Source organism: Aquila chrysaetos, chromosome 11, assembly GCF_900496995.4.
Source record: "Aquila chrysaetos chrysaetos chromosome 11, bAquChr1.4, whole genome shotgun sequence".
Lineage (NCBI taxonomy): Eukaryota > Metazoa > Chordata > Aves > Accipitriformes > Accipitridae > Aquila > Aquila chrysaetos.
The window spans coordinates 9,730,720-9,747,586 of NC_044014.1; the positions used below are offsets into that span (position 1 = coordinate 9,730,720).

General features: G+C 38.7%; 1 protein-coding gene across 21 annotated transcripts in view; it reads left to right on the forward strand.

The window, feature by feature from the left end:
- The window catches only part of ABLIM1 (actin binding LIM protein 1), a 212,467-nt gene that overhangs the window by 165,915 nt on the left and 29,685 nt on the right, over nt 1-16,867 (forward strand). For 18 of the 21 annotated variants that reach the window (XM_030030508.2, XM_030030492.2, XM_030030493.2 and 15 more), the window contains 4 exons: nt 3,392-3,469; nt 6,323-6,478; nt 11,271-11,306; nt 12,584-12,713. In XM_030030508.2, coding sequence (XP_029886368.1) covers nt 3,392-3,469; nt 6,323-6,478; nt 11,271-11,306; nt 12,584-12,713 — 400 coding nt within the window. The remainder of the gene's footprint in view (nt 1-3,391; nt 3,470-6,322; nt 6,479-11,270; nt 11,307-12,583; nt 12,714-16,867) is intronic. The other 3 variants (XM_030030502.2, XM_030030503.2, XM_030030511.2) reach the window with 1 other exon arrangement.

Below are 16,867 nucleotides of genomic sequence, written 5' to 3' on the forward strand. Positions count from 1 at the left end.
GTGGCATTATGAAAAGCTCTATTTGAATCCTTCAAGAACAAGAACAATCATATAAAGAGTGTTCCAGATCTGTTTGTAGAAGAAGTAAGCAGCTTAACTTGTTTTGTTGCTGGGAGTGTAGTGCCACAGGACTATTGTGATGGAAGGAAATACCTCTAAATTAATGCATTCATATTAAAGGATGTTTCCTCTAATTTCTTTACCTGTCTTCTTCCGATAATGTGTGCAAGAGATGCTCACATGGTATCTCTACTGAAGGTTAAAGGTTAAATCAGGGATAGCTGCTATTCCTGTTTCGCCTGTGCTCTGATCAGCTGTCCTCTAGGGTGGAATTTACACCCCACTGCAGTTACATCAGTAGAGAACTTGACCTCCAGTGTGTCTCTTGCCACCTGTTTAAGATATAAAGTCACAACAGTGGTACGCAGGGTCAGGGATTCTCGACTGCTAATGAAGATGTAATGTACAATCTAATAAAAGCCGTACATACCCTGTCACACTTTTTCAGTCAGGAGCTGTTATAGGTCTGTTAGGAGAGGAGCCAACCACAGCAAGTAAAAGTATGCCAGAGGAACAGCTTATATCAAGGAATCTTTAGTGTATATTTGTTAAGGCAGGCAGCACAAATGTTTTTAAGTACAATGCAATTGTCTTTAGGGGAAGGTGCAGAGCTGTGAAGGATTCCAGACCATATGGGAGCAGCAGAGTAGGAAATAGCCATCTGTGATGGAAACAGCCTGTGTAATTCAAAACAAGAAATAGGGCAAAGTGAGGCAGGAAGGGTGAGAGGAGATGTAGAAGTTCTCTTTTTCATGCACTGTCTTCTGGGGTATGTTGTGAACTTAAGCAAGATACAGGACTGGAGGTGAATAGAGGAGCCACAGAGTCCCAGGTCTGCTTGGATTAAGCTCCTCAGGAGAGGAACGGTGTGTGCTTAGGCAGTGGCTGGCAGGCTGGCATCCTGCCCAGGGAGTGCGGAGCTTTGCGATAGACGGAAGGTAAAACTGATGTAAGCAGGAAGAATTATAGAAAATAGAAAACTGGTTTTAAAGGCTCATGTCATATCTGGCTCATGGCTGTGTTAATGGGATGGTAATGAGGAGCTTGGAGCAGAAACACAGTGAGGAAATGAAGAACAGATGCTACAACTTGCCAGTCCATCTGACAACTGCTCCTGTACTCCAGGGTTAAGAGCACCTAAGTAAGTTGTTAGTTAGCAGGATTTGGCTGAAACTATCTTAAGGTCTCTAACTTTATTTAATAAATTCACTGAAGTGATAAATACAAGTGAATTTTCCTTTGCTGGAAAGGTTTTTAGTAGTGACACTAAGAGATGAGACTAAGGAGATGAACCAAGGGCTGAAAATTTCTTGTTTTCTGAAGTTATTATGAAAGATCCAGAGTGAAGAGCAACCCAGAGGGCCTGCCAGGTGGGAAGAAGCCATAACTGCCTCTAACGCTTGTTTTCCTACAACAGGGAGAATTGAGCAGACAGAACTCTTAAAGTATGTCTGCCACAAGCCAAAGGTAACAGAGAAACCCCTAAAAGTACCTCAACTACTTAATACTGTTCCATATGTTGTCATGAAAACAATTGTTTTCCATAGCAACTGCAGCAACATGTTACATGTGTCTCCACTCAAACAGACAGTGGTGTGAAATGGCAGAATGGAAGGGAGAATAAAGTGTTTCTCAACAACAGCCAGATTTTCCAGCTTAATTCTTGTAACATTTCCATGAAACAGGTGGTTGTTGTTGGTTTTGTTGCTTTGATTGCATCATGGGAGGAGCTTAAGGGCAGCTGAGAAATTTCTGTTCCCTTCTGGGATGTAGGAATTTGCAGCTACAGAGAGAAAAGGAAAGAAACACATAAAGGTCCAGCTGAGAAAGTGTTCTCAGACATGCTCTGGAGAGGATTTGTGATTGTATCAGTCCATGGCCACATCTGCTCTCTGATCTGAACCTTCATGTTTTTTTGGTGGAACATGTTCAAAGCCTTTTTGCCTCTGATCCTCCCTGAATGTGGTGATTTCATTTCCACAAATGAAGTCAGAGAAAGCCTGCTAGTCTTTCTAGTCTTCAGCATTTTTTATATGGATGGTTCCAATAGCTTTCCTGGCTATGAAATAAAAAGTAGAAAGACTCTGAGGTCGGTTGAAAGATCCTTTCAGGAAATGCATGCTGTGAGATAAGAAAGGTCCAGTAGCCTTGCATTCAATCTAGATATTTCCTAAGAAAAATCAGCGAGCCAGGCTGTCAAGTTTTGTTTCTCTTCAGTGTGTGCCTGAAGGTCCCTTAGTTCAATGTCACAAGCTGACGAGGTAAGGACTATTTACCAAGATTTAATTTTCAGTGACTTTGAAGTATCCCACTGCAGTAGTGTCATCAGAGTCATCTGCTGATGCATTGCTTTGTGATGGGGATTTGGTCTTTGCAGTCAATTAGGGAGCAAAAATTGTTCATGGTTTCTCAGTTGCAAGTGGGATATCGTTGACTACTCTTCTGTGTCTGCTGCATGCCAAGTTTAGGAGTAATGGCCATGGTAGCCTGGGTGATTTTTGATCGACCAGATGTTTTTCAAATTCACCAAGTTTTCAGGATCCCCACATCTCAGTGATAAGTCATTTTGTCTCCTCTCACAAAACTTTCCCCAGGGAATCAGTGTCTGCTTAGTCCTGATGAAGTGTTGGAAAATCTACTAAATGTGTAAAAGCACTGGCTCTGTAGGAATGTGCCTGTTCTCATGAATTTCAGTTTGTAAGACGTTGTCATTAAACATCAGGACTTTCGTAGTATGGGGAATCATGAAATTTCAATCAACAGTCGAGCTTTCATGTTGCATCTAGATTGTGCTGCAGATGTAGGAACAGCTCCAAGCCAAGGATTTCTGGTACTTCTACTTAGAAGGACTGAATTCAGTTCTGTATTTGTAATGGAAATCCAGTGATTGAACACCTGGAAAGTGATAACGTGTGTGCTGTGCTCCTCTCAATGGTTTTGTCTGCTGAACTGCTGATACCTCTAGCTGTTTGTGAACTAACATTTTGATAAAATGAGCAGCAGGACTATCCTGGGTCGTACTTTGTATGGCTACTTGCAGTGTCTCTGGCAGGTGTTGTTTGATTTTGTTCATTATTATTAATGAACAGTCTTTTACATTGTATGATTTAGAAAACCTCTTTGCCCTCTCACAGCACTCCTTCCCCTACCAAAAAGAAAAGCCTACTTGCCTCACAAGATTGTGAAATTTGCCAGAATGCTTGCATTTGTGTCAACATTTTTTCCTAAATTCAGTTAATTTCAAGATGTATGCAGATTTCTTCACTTAAAACCCAAATTACCAATGTTAATGGCTTCAGGTTGCTCTGAAAAGTTACTTTTTGTTTTGCAGCCTACAAGAACATCATCGGAAAGCATTTATTCCAGACCAGGTTCCAGTATACCTGGCTCTCCAGGCCACACTATCTATGTAAGTATGCCTTCTGATGAATAGGCTGCCGATCCCTTGCTTGCACGTAAAATACTTCATGCTGAAATAAATCGCTTTTATACTGATGCTAATGCCTTTATTCTAGTGGTTAAATTGTTCAGACTCTCTCCATGCAGTTTTTATAACTACAGAATTTCAAGAGCAGGGTAGGCCTTTTCCAGGTCACATTTCCCTTAGAAAGATACAGTAAATCTCTTGAAGTCATTTGGTGGTGTGAAGAGGGACAGAAGGCAGACAGGTCGTCTGACTTTGTTAGGGGTTATGTGAGGAGATGTGTGCACCTCAATATGCAGTTCTTGAGAGATCTGCTGTCTGCAGTTGGAGGACGTGGGGAGGAGGGTCAGCTACACTAAAAGAAGCCTGGCTGGTACAGCACCTTCCGTTTCAGAAGACAGATGGTTTGGTTGTGGAAAGAAAGGTGTTTTTTATTTAAGAACAAAAATGATACTAAGCATCCTTCTTTTACTAAATTAACAGTGCTGAAAATGCAAAGCTATTGATATACTATTTTATTTGTGTTTACCTGAGATGTAGAGTGTTAATATGATTCCTTCAGTAATTGAGCCTCCTCTTTCATTATTTTAGAGGATCTCTTTCACTTCTTGGCCTTATTATTGGTACCTTTTGAGCCCATAGGATCTTAGAAATTGAAATTGGAAATACATCAGCAGAAGGTTGGCCCCAAATTTTCAAAGGAATAATGTTTTTCTCCTCTTTTCATACCACTTTTCCAGGCATTTCAGTGTTGTAAATGTCAGTACCTTTTTTTTTTTCTTGGCAAAGAAGTCCACAGGGTCAAAAAAAAAAGTCATCTTTTGTGGCTGTACTAAGACAGTTCTAAGGAGGAAGAAGATCAACTCACATGTACTTGGGTGAATAACAGAACAACTCAGCCTTCTCAAACTTGCTGTATTTCCATGCATATAACCTACACTTCCAAAAACTCACATCCATTTAAGAATCCTGTTCCTTGAAAGTCCATATAACCTTTGTCCTCATATAAACCATGCTCACAGATAACCTGCACAAAACCCGAGGTAGAAGTGGAAGATAACAGCTAAGGAAGAAAACCACAGGAAGACAAGTTAGTGAGAGAGAGTCCCTTATGAGGGGGGCAAAGATGAAGGTATGCTGGGAAGAAGAGGCAGACCACAGGGCAAACTTTCTTTTCTGTTACCTATGCATAATGCTGAATCACAGGTGAAAATGTAGTGTAAGACACAGAAATTTATCAGTTGCTTGTATAATAATGCAGAAAAATTACCAAAATTACAAATCTCAAGTCCTGAGTTTGAGTTAAATACTAGTTCTTCAGTGTATTTCAGCAACAGCAACAAAAATTATCTGATATATTAAAAATGTTCACACTGCAAGTATCAAAACGCAGAGCATGTCCTGGAGAACTGCTGGTCTGCTGGTACTATCAACTTCATAAGCTGTAGGTTATGAAATTTAACTGCTGCTCAACAGCACAGTCTGTAGGGCAACATGGTGGCCTAGACCAGGATCTACAGAAATATCTATGGTAATTTATATTGGATTAAGAATATCCAGACATATTTGCAGCTCATTAACAGACTGTGGTAAAAATATTACAGAAATAACATACCTTAATATACCTACATATTTTAAGGGTTAATTCGCTTAAGGTATTTTGTTATATCTGGTGAACAAAAACTGAACAGATTTGAGGCTATTTTTAGAACGTGTATTTCCTAACTATTTCAAACCTTCCTTCTCTATCAAAAAATGTTTTGTGTTGCTTCTAATTTATGGCATTGCTTAAGAACCACCAAGACCAGTGGTTGTTTTGAGAGCTTGGGAAGGCAAATGCACTTTACTCTGAAAATACTAGGTGCTAGTACTCAGCAAGAATGGAACTGAATGAGAGTAGAAACAGATCAGCCTTGTTTCCTTGTGCAGCTTGCTATGAATAAATAAAATATCTAGTAGAAGAATTGAAAACCAATTTGAATATTCCCTTTCGGTTTTAATCATCAAATCTGTTTCTGTAAGGTGCCTAAGAATGTATGATGATTTTTTTAGAAGCCTTTTTTAAGTAAGGAAAGATATTAGCTATCTAAACTATATGCAAGGTCTCTTTCTAGCTTCTTCTAATGGGTGCAGCTGTCTTTGGAACTGATTTCCTACTTCCATTTTTTAACTAGTCAAGAGGTCCTTGCAGTTTTAGTGGAAAAAATAGTCTATGTTACTACTACGTAGTATGCAGTTAGTAAGCAACATATGCCTTAGTCAGAAGCTTGGGTATAGGTTGAGCGATGAGTGCAATATAATAATTTCAGTTGGAGTTTGGATACCCAGTCCTGACAAATAGTCCTGCTTGCCTTTTTATTTCCTTGTAATAAGTTTTATTTCCTCTCGTGTGCACAGTTGTAAGTTGAATTTCTGTCTGTGGTCTTCTGCATGGAATCCTCTCATAATCTCTGTAATCTGCAAACTAAATTGATGTTATCACACATTTTACATATGGGGAAAACAAGAGCAGAAAGGTGAAAATACTTGCCTGAGGCCACAAAATGAGTCATTTGCAGAGCTGACCTTTACAGCTGACTACGGGGGATAAGAAACTTTTGTATTAGATCTGTATATGCCATGTTCTTTCTTTCCTAAACTGAGAAAACACTGTGTGCTTTTGCAGAGGAGGCTTGCTGGAGAAGAACAAGAAGCAATCACTTCGCATGTAGAGTGCCAAAAAGGGTTTTCCGTAGCAACAGTGTGACAACAAATACACAAAAATCATAAATTCTGTGTAAAACAAAAATTACCAGTGCATTTGTGTAAGTTAATTTATCTTCTGTCTTTGACCTTCAGGCAAAAGTAGACAATGAAATCCTTGATTACAAGGATTTAGCAGCCATTCCCAAAGTCAAGGCCATTTATGACATTGAACGTCCAGACCTAATTACTTATGAGCCATTCTACACTTCTGCCTACGAGGACAGACAGGAGAGACAGAGTCTTGGAGAGGTAATGAACCGACAAGCAACTCATTCTGCTATATGCTTTATTCAAAGGCTGCTTCGCTTCTATCCTCTTTTGAAACAGTTTCTAATTGACACTCCTAGATATTGTTGCTGCTGCTGTTCACAGTGCTTTTTGTCTGTTTGATCTGGGTTTAAATGGGAACAATCATGATGATGCCTCATGTGTGAAACTGCACAATTAAACACACAGTTAAACACCTACATTAACACCAGCCACTGGCAGAGGAATGGCGGGGGAGCAGGGGGAGGCTTGCAGGCTGTCTGTAGGTGCATTCTTGTAACTCACATGGATATCCTCGTCTTTGAGTACAGCGAAGTCCAGAATGTGAGGCAAAACCCAAGCTTGTGGTGTGTTGTGGAGCACTGATATTCACAACAGAATATGAGGAATACAGGGCAGTAAAAGGATTAAGAGCAGCGGGATGCTTTCTCTTACACATATTGAAGGGAAATATATTTCCAGAGCACTTTGCTAGACATACTGGATAAAATCTGAACTGGGTCAGAATGAAGTGCTCTTCCATCTGGGATAGCAGGTTAGTTGTATTATGTAAATAGCTGCCTCACATTTAGTAAGGATTCTTGTATCCTGCAATGATGGAAAAAAACCTATTTAATTTATTCTCTTAAATTTGTATTTAAAGATATCTTTCAGGTTTTAAGGTCCCCCAGTTTTCTCAGGTGAACTTCCATAGCTGCAATTACTATTTATATGGTTCCAGTGCAGATAGTGAAGCAGGTTTTGTCATGTAATACCATCTGACTGTAAATCAGACTTCCTGAATGCAAATCTAAATAGACATGGAAATGGATTTACTTTCTTGCAATCTCAGTGACTTTACTGACTGTAACTGAATGGAGTATGAAGACAAGCTGAGGAAAAAGGAAGTACAGTAAATCATTCGCACCAGTGGTCTGAAGATGCCCAGATCAGTGACTGACAATCTGCTTTCTTAGCAAAGTGTTCTGCCCACCAACAGATCAGAGCTGCCTCCGTTTTTCTCCTTTGTTCTTTAATGTTTCATAGGCTTAGTCTTTTGAATTGTAACATGAGTTGGAAATTCAAGAGACTGTTCAGCTCAGGAATAAGATAAGAGAATAACAGGTCAGAATATTACACAATTTTCCCCCTCAAATTTATGTTGGTAGTGAATCAAGCTGACATCTGGTTCAAAACTACTGTGAGATTCATTGGTGACCTCTGACCAGTTCCAACAGGCCTGACCCATTCCACAAAACCCTCTACAAACACAAGTCTCTTGTTAGTCACAGAAGAGGAACTAATCTCACCCAGAGAAGGCGAACTATTTGTTAATCCTTAAGAGGAAGCTTCTCACTGACAAAGCAGTATGTTGGAAGTTGTTAGCTGTTACTCTTGTTCTGGGGATAAGCAAAAGCCTTTGGGGTTTTCTTACCCCGTATTTTCACCAGCATTAAATCCAATTAATTTCTGGTGACTACAGAAATTTGTTCTGGAAACAGAAGGGCTCTCACCTTCTTTTCAGAACATCTGGGTTTTCCACCCAATGCTACTGCTGCCTTCTGTCACCTTGGGCAAGTTACCTCACCTCTTTGTACCTGTTTTTCCTCCCTTCCCTTGCCCTAATGAGAACACAAGCCCATTGGGGTGGAGTGATCTCTTACTTTGTGTTTGTGTTGTGGTAATTGAGTGACAACAATCTTGGTACATCATACATCAGTCACCATCATCTTTAAAAAGCAAAGGAGGTGACATGTTTAGTCATGGCAGGGATTTGCAGACTTTGAGTGATTTAGCCTGCCATTCTCTTTGCAAAGTGTGTGTATGTGGTGGTGTTAAATAAAAGGGGACCCCGAGTTTAAGCTTATACACTAGAAATGCCCTTCACCATGATTTAAAAAAAAGGAAAAAAATCACTAAGCTCGGCTAAGAAAGATTTCTGGGTGTACAAGGGAGATGTGCAGGAGCCACCAAATTCAGTAGTGGAGACAAACCTTAATTACAGGGAATGGGCTACAAGAAAATTGTATACTTTAGGCATAGAAAGTGAGAAAACACAGCATGAGACTTTCTTCTTTATTGCAATGGAAGGGACATGCTTTGAAAAATTTCTCACTCTCGTTCAGTTAAATCCCAGTCTTGTTTTTCTGGAAGTCTGTGATGAAAAATGTTTTCACATAGCACCATCTAGTGGGACCAGGCATTTTAGTTATAGACCCACCAGCAGTTAGCGCGGGAAAAGGAGCTCATGAAGAGGTGGTTTAGCTTCTGAGATAAAAGAGATTAAGAGATATGAAATGAGATCTGTAAATAAATTTTCTGCTACTGAGGCTGACCCTTAATGTAGTGATAACGTTTCCAGAAACTGTCAGTTACTCAGGTTCTTCATGTCCTATAACTTCTGCCCTGCTAGCAGCAAACTGATTAGGACTGAAATTGTCTTTTCTCAGCTCTGACTTTTGTTGCATAAATACTGAGAGAAGCAGCATTTTACCTGCATGTCCTTTGTTTCTAGTATTCTGTCTGTTGAAAGCACTGAATGTGTGTAACAGCTTTCAGGAAACAAGCTGTTGAGAAAAGGATTTTTTCTAATGTGATACATGTTTCAAAGTGGAGCATCCTACCTGGTAGTTCAAGAAAAAGACAGTTAAAATGAGGTTGGTGTGAAATGCTGGAACTTGTGTTATAAAATGACACCTGTAAAAGTGTGCAGAAATTTCCCAGGGCACAAGAAGACCTGTATGACTTAAGGTATTAGAGCAGCCCCTTAGATCTCAAAGTGGTAGAGCATTGAGCCTGTTGCAGTGAGTAGAAGTTTTACTGTAAATTTAGTCAGAACAGGCTCTCTACCCAGACTACTTCTTCACCCCCCCCGCCCCCCCTCCCCCAATCTGGAGTCATCACTCTGTATTTCCACTGGCTTACTATTCTGTTTCTTCTCAGTCAACTGCACAGTGTGTTTTGACCTGACTAATGTAGACTTCTGTGATAGACCAGATTTTAAAAGACCTCATAAACCCTGAAGAAACAAGCATTCCTTGGCAGACTCAGAGTCTGAGATACGGCAGTTCACCTGTGCATGATAAAGCAGTAAGTTGGCTGCAGAGTGTGGTTCCATTTCCCAAAAAGCAACAAGGTGATGTCAGATAGCAATGGAGTAAAAATACATGAAATGTTAGTCATGGATTCAGCACGTTACCTTCTGGGATGCCTTCCCAGTCTTAGATTCCTGTGACTACCTTTTACAGTAGTCATTACCTTAGCATCTAGGCAACCACTGCAGATTATGGAAATTTATTTACAGTAACACATAAATTACTAGTAGAAAAATGTGGGAACGCGCATCACAATATGTGCTTTTTTCATTCATATTGAAAGTTTTAGATTAGCTCTCAGGTTTTGTGGAGAATGATGCTACAAAGCACTGTGTACGGTATGTTTCATGTGGAGCAAAGTTTTTATAGATGCTGCTGTTAGATCTATAATGAAAGGGTGGTTTGCTGTATAGAACTTGTGCAGTTAAAAGGATTAGGAAGACAAGAACGTAAAAGACATTCAGGGCTTTGGTGGAAACAAATGAAAGCAGTCTTTAAAAAGCTTTATGGAAACTTGCTGAAAAGGGGATGTTCTATACCCAAATAAAAATGTCACTCCTTTTTGGATACTTTGCATTCACAGTGTCACCAGCTCCATGAGAGTTAATGGTCTCTCAATGCAAAATGTATAGCTGGATATTTATTACCAGAAATTCTGCATATGTTTTACAATACTGCTGTTGTACAGTATTGCAATAGTTGGACCAGAATCAGCAGTTCTGCTTCTGAGACATTACCTTAATAGTTGTATCATTCTATAATAATTGTGGTCTTATTTAAAAGCATAATCTCTTGCCCAGTTTATTATGGCAATTAAATAATATTGAAGTTTAGTGCATAAAGAAAGTAATTAAGTCCTGATCTTCCAGCTTCAAATTGTCTTGTGATTAAAGGGCCCATAACTGGTAATTATACATAGTCTTTATTCTTGTTTGTACCATCAACGTATGCATAATCCTATGTTTGATTTCTAAAGGTATTTCTTGTCTCAGTTTCCCTATCTCTGTAATAGAAATTTTTCATAATATTGTGCATAATATTTCTGCCCACTGGCCTTTGCGCAGTTCTTTCAATATACATGCTTGTAATTCCTGTCTGTTCTCCTTATGTAACCATGGAAGAACACAGAGATTAAAAGGAGATCATATCAAAGAAATGTTGATCACAACTACATACTCCTTTGCATGGGTATGAAATGTGAGGCCTTGGGGAGAAGCACATTTTTGCTGGAGTATGTGTGCTGGAGGAAAAACATGCTTCATCCTGGAAGTTGTTCTGTATTTCTGATTTTCCTTGCAAAGCTCTGAGTTAAGATTATTTACTTTTGATTTCCACTTTAAAGACTTCTTCATAACAGGCATGGTTATTAAATTAATAACCCTTCTGATTTTGATCTTTACAGCTATTTTTTAATTACCGCAATGATTAGATGGCTGAGAGATGATGTTGCATGATATTTGACCGAATTAATCATGCTTATAAAGATTCTCCCAGAAACTTTAATTGCTTCAATGATTTATGGACCAGTTCCAGAACAATTCGGAAGAAACAAGTTCCAGTGCTGCACTGGCCTCAGTAATTTGTGCATTGCCATTTTACGTTGCCATATATCAGTGTATCTTCAGCAATGTTTAGATTACCGTTTTCTGGCCCACTACACGCAAAGATGTTTTGCTAACCTTATTTTTATGTCTTTGCAGTCTCCAAGGACATTATCACCTACCCCTTCTGCAGAAGTAAGTTTGGTGGAACCTTTGGGGGAGCAGTATCTTACCGTGATTAGAATTACTCACTCCAGCAGGTGTTGATTTTGTTATCAGTCTGATCCATCTCTGTTTGCCACACAGACACTTTTTCTGAATATCGAAAGTTAACAAAAATTAACTCTAAAAAGAAAACATTAAGTTCTTATTGACAGATTGTACACAAAATGAAGCTACCACTCCTACCCGTTTGTTGTCTATAAAGCAGAGTAATTTGTCCAGCAGAGGTCACTTCTTGTACATTCATCCTTCTTGTGGCATAGGCGGACTCAGATCTCAGGAGCTGGGTGATTTACATGAGCTAAAATGCTGCTCTAAGCATCTAAGTAATAAGCCATGTTTGCTACTAAAACATTTGCAGTTTTGTCTTGAAGAAAGCATAACTATGGTTTGGTTTGGTTTCGCTTTTCCCTAGGAGTTAATTTGAACATCACAATAACATGAAGCATTTGGAAAGTCATTTGTCAGGATACAATAGATGCCATTGCAGAATAATTATCATTTTGGGGGTGGGGAGCGTTGTTTATTTGCAATGTTAAAGTTGTAGTAGTTGTTACATGTTAAAAAAGTTACTTAAAATTTCTTGTAAATCTTCATGCATTAACATCAGTCGTGCCCCTTTTGTCCTGGTTTGGTTTGCTTCGTGGGGCTTTGGGGGGGGTGGGGGAGTGGGTTTGTTTGGTTTGGGGTTTTTTGTTTGGTTTTTTATTGGCTTTTTTCCCCCAGGAAACCAAGTAAATTGATTTTTGCTATACAAGAAGGTGTCATGTTTTCAGATACAACAGGAATTTAATTTGGATACTAAATACCTTTTGATGTAGCTAGTTGACACATGTGGTAAATTAAGCTGCAGAGAGCTATGTGCTGCAGCTATTGGATTCTTGCTGGTCTCCAAGTTAGCTAGGTGAAGGCTAGCTCATGTATCTTGTGCAGTATGCTGCAGGAGAGATACTCTGAATGCAGCTTCTCTTATGGAGTCACAGGAATGTGGGCAAATCTGGGATTATATAGAATTTAATAGAAATTACATTTGGAGTTGGTACCTTCCAAGACTGAACTCTGACCCAGACTATAAAAATGAATTGGAGTCTTTGGAACAGATCATTAGAGAACAGTAATAATGAAGTAGGTTGAAATCTTAAGGGATTTTGTTATTTCAGTAGCTTCTGCTGATGATCCATGAAAGTTAAGTGCTGCTAAAAATGTGTAATGTGCATTTACATTTATTAGTGAATGCTTCTATTCTGCAGGGTTATCAAGATGTTCGGGATCGCATGATTCACAGGTCTACTAGTCAGGGCTCCATTAATTCTCCAGTGTACAGTCGTCATAGCTACACACCCACCATGTCACGTTCCCCTCAGCATTTCCACAGACCTGGTAAGGGCAACTGCGTTAGAAGTATATGTAAAACTATTGTTTCTTTATTATGTCACTTAGTGGCACAGTGAAGCACCTGTTTCTCTTAGCAGTGAAAATTAATTGAAAAATTGTTCCATATTTTACTATCTGCTTTTCTACCTGTTTTTTGTTCTTGATTGATGCAGTCTTTTGTACTAGGCTGATGCGTGTTTCTTACATCATAAATATGGATCTTCTGGGTTTGTTTCTGATTAATTATTTTTTAAATCTTTGTATGTTTCTGAAAGCGAGCAAGTATTTGCAGCAGCAAATCACAAACTTCATTCTGGAATTTGAGAAACGTATCACATATTGGAAACAAAAGTTATGGCTTGACTACACAGAAGTTAGTAACGTAGGATTCCTCCCCCCTAAAAACCAATTCATTTAAAGCTTGGTGCAGCCATAGAATATCAGATTCAGCAGCAAAACCCCCAGATATTCCAAATTGCTAGTCATTTTTTGAAACATAGATTCATGGTTCACAAGTTCGATGTACAATATAGAAAATGTACAGGTCATTCAGGTTCCCAGCGTGTTCAAAATTACTGGTTGTGTATATAAAAGCAAGATATGAAAATGAACTGTTCATGCACACCCAAATGCATAAAAATGTATCTCTAAATGCTGTTCATTGAAGACTTTTCAAGACTGATTTTATTGTTTATGGTAGTGAATTAAATCTTTGTGATCTGTTTTTAAATCAAGTGATACAATCGTGCAGTTTCATCTTCCTTGGTGATTACAGCTGAACAGTTGGGATGCCAAAAGCCCATATACAATAGGAGCTGCATTTTTAAAATTAAAGATTTATAATAGAGCCACCACTGTGGAACTTGAATGCTGTAGCCATTTCCTAGTGGGGGTGGACTGAAAGCAGCTAATTGTGTCTGTCAGTGAATGCCTTATTTAAAGGACCCAAGGGAGGTGGGACAGAAGCAAATTGTGTCTGATACTTAGTGCTGACAACATGACTGTGTTTTAAGATGACGTTACAACTGAAACCGAAAGAGACTTAAAAGCGTGAAAAAGCTGCAAACTTCTGTCTCTTGATTCTGGCAATTCTGAGGGGATTTTTCCATTTCTATCAGTTGTATCAAGGATATGAACAAATCCAGGCCCTATTCCACACTTTACTGTAATTTGAGTTTTACTGTCTGTGTTCAGTCAAGGACCTTCCCCAGAAGCAGTCTCCGTTTATGTAACTTGTGATGGGCAGATGGGCTCAAGCCAGAGTTTGGATCCAAATGTAAAATCTGCAAAAGTTCGCAGCCTGAGGGATTTTCTGAGAAGATACTTGTTCAAACTTATCTCTATTCAGATGATCTCATCTTTGGCTCACCTGTTTCTGTTTCTTATATGACACAGAAGTAATTCTGTAGAACTCATCATTTTCATCTTTGCTACCCTGCTTTGGGGTAATTGTTAATGCTACTTTATAATTTTCCTACAGTAATTATTCATGTTGAATAATAGCACATGCATATTTACCGTTTTTCTCCTAATGGCACTTCTTATCATCATGTTATTTGCAAGAATAATTTCTCTATGAATAAACCCAGTGGCCCAAGATAACTTCTCTTTGGCTCCCGGTTAGCCCTTGAGAGAGAAGTGAACCACTGTGTTGACATTGTCAGCATAAGGTTCTTCAAAAATTTGAGTGCTACAAGTTTTGAAAAAGTTTGCAGCCTTTTCCTCCCACAGTGCCCTAGCTGATGTTGGCAGCATTTTTGGAATGTCTTAAAACAATAGAAAACAGCTTGCATGCCTCTTGACTAACATTTTTTGGTCAGGCACTTTTCAAAACAGCTGCTTTCTTAACTAATTGAGCATCAATGTTTGTGATGTTTGCATGGTGGTAGCAGGCTACTTTTTGGTAACAAGGCATAGATCAGAAGCTCATTAAGCCAATAAATGTTATGCTAAATTAGTGACGCAGTTAAAATCTGAGCCTCTCTTCTAATATTTCCTGTAATTTTGTCTAACATTTATGAACCCTTCGGTACGTCTTTAACCTTTTTTTTTTCTCCTTCCTTCTTTTCAGAATCCTAATTGTTCAATGCCTTTTTTTTTCTTCCTTTGAAGCCTCCTTCCCTGCCTTTCTCTTATTGTTTTTCTTTGTTTTCATTTTGTTCTGCCCCCCGATTCCCTGCTGCCGCAGAGCTGCTCTCTACTGGTGTGCAGCGGTTGTCATACCTGCGCACTAGCAGTCTCAGCTCCTCTCACCATGACTCCCGCCCCAACTCCCCCTTCCGACACCACTTCATCCCCCATGTCAAAGGTAAGGAGCCAGGCCTCCCCAGGGAGTACCCTCCAGGCTGGAGGTTTATTAGCCTTCTGTCAAAGCTAATAAGGTGTATCTCCGTAAGGTTGTCATTGGCTGTATAGCTGAGCATGCCTCGAAATGTGCCGTTACACTTAAAACTACGTTAGAATAGACATAATGTCCTTTTTTCAGAGGAAATATGTCGTTTCTAAGGGCCCTAGTTGAAGAGTCATCAAGCAATTACCTATTAGAAATATACAGGAAAGCATTATCATTTACTATTTAGAACCTGTATGTGCCTAATTTAGCTTTTTTCTAAAGCAGTACGTAACAATCACTACAGCAGTTAGCATATCAAATTTAATTATTATTTCCACATTCGTAAAACATTCATTTAAAAATTGACTACATATACTGCCTGGGTGAGAACAAGGTGATCAAAAATACGGAGAAGAAAAAAAAAAGATTATGTAAAGATCAATGGCAACAAGGAAGTTAATAATTGTTAATCCCATTGACAATAATTAGTGCCCAACAAAGTAAAATTAAAAACTCTAGGCCTCTCCTCAACTAGTGAGAATCAGCAGACTCTGCTGAAAGCAGTAGAGTTGCAAGGATTTACACTACCTGAGGATTTGGTCATTTCTCTTTTTTTCAATCTGTTATTTTCCATGGTTTGATTTGGGGGAGGGTTGTTCTTTCATTGTGTTCCTTCAAGGGGCTCATTCAGCTCAATAAGCTTTTAGTTTTGTTTCTTGCTTTCTGTGAATGTGGTTTTACTTTTATTTCTATTAGAGCACTCTCTGGCTGTGCCATCTCTTCTGTTGGGGAGAAGGTCATAGCTTATATCACCTACAAGAGCTCAAAAAGACAGTTGAGTAAGTTGAACATAGATTCTATTCTGGCACCACTGATTAATGTAGATAATCAAACTGGAGGTAATCAAAAACAGTTGCAAAGAAGTTGTTGCCATGAACTTTCAAGAAATGCTAATAGATCTCAATGTTACAACTCTTCAAGCATTCCGATCACCATTACTAATTTTACCCCTGAATTTTCTTAGATGATTTTTGTGAATATGCACTTTCAACTTTCCTATTTTGTCACTACATAGAAAAAAATCTCACTTCAAACTTAAAACATTGGGACCCTTAAAAATAGATACACTGCTCATTTCAGCATGCAGTTAATTCATAATCCTTGCAATTTCAACATTTCTTTGCTGTAAATACAAATCAATGCTCACACTCTTTCAAGTGGCATTTTCATTCTTTTTCTGTTGAGAAAATAGCTTCTTCAACAGATAAATCAGAAGAACTATTGGAAATCCATGCCTATTGTTTTCAGATTTCAAAGAATTACCTGGCATGTAGATTAGGTATGTATCTCAGTTATTGCTACAGAAGGCCAAGTGGGATTATAAGCACTGTAGACAAAGGGGTGGGTATGGTTCTTATCAGATATGTCACATAAGACATTGTAAGAATCCATGATTTTCTGAAAAGAAACACTGCAGAAGCTTCAGAGAAAGACCATCAAATAATTCTAAATCTCATAGTGAAAAAGTTATGGCTGTTAATGGATTAACACTATGAAATGGAAGGATTTGGTAGTGATTTATTCAGTGTCTATGTACCTGTGTGGTAACAGAAGGTTCTCCCACAGAGCAGGCAAAGATACAATAAGATCCTATGTTACACTTAAATTAGATAAAAATCGTCTTTATTTCTATGACTTGTTTAAGGCGAAGATAAGTAGCTACTGAAACAGCTTAGGAAAAGCTTTTGTCTTCCCATTAATGCAAAATATTGAAAGGTACAAAAGGTCAAAAGGCCTGAAGACCTTTGTAATTTTTCCAGCATGTTAA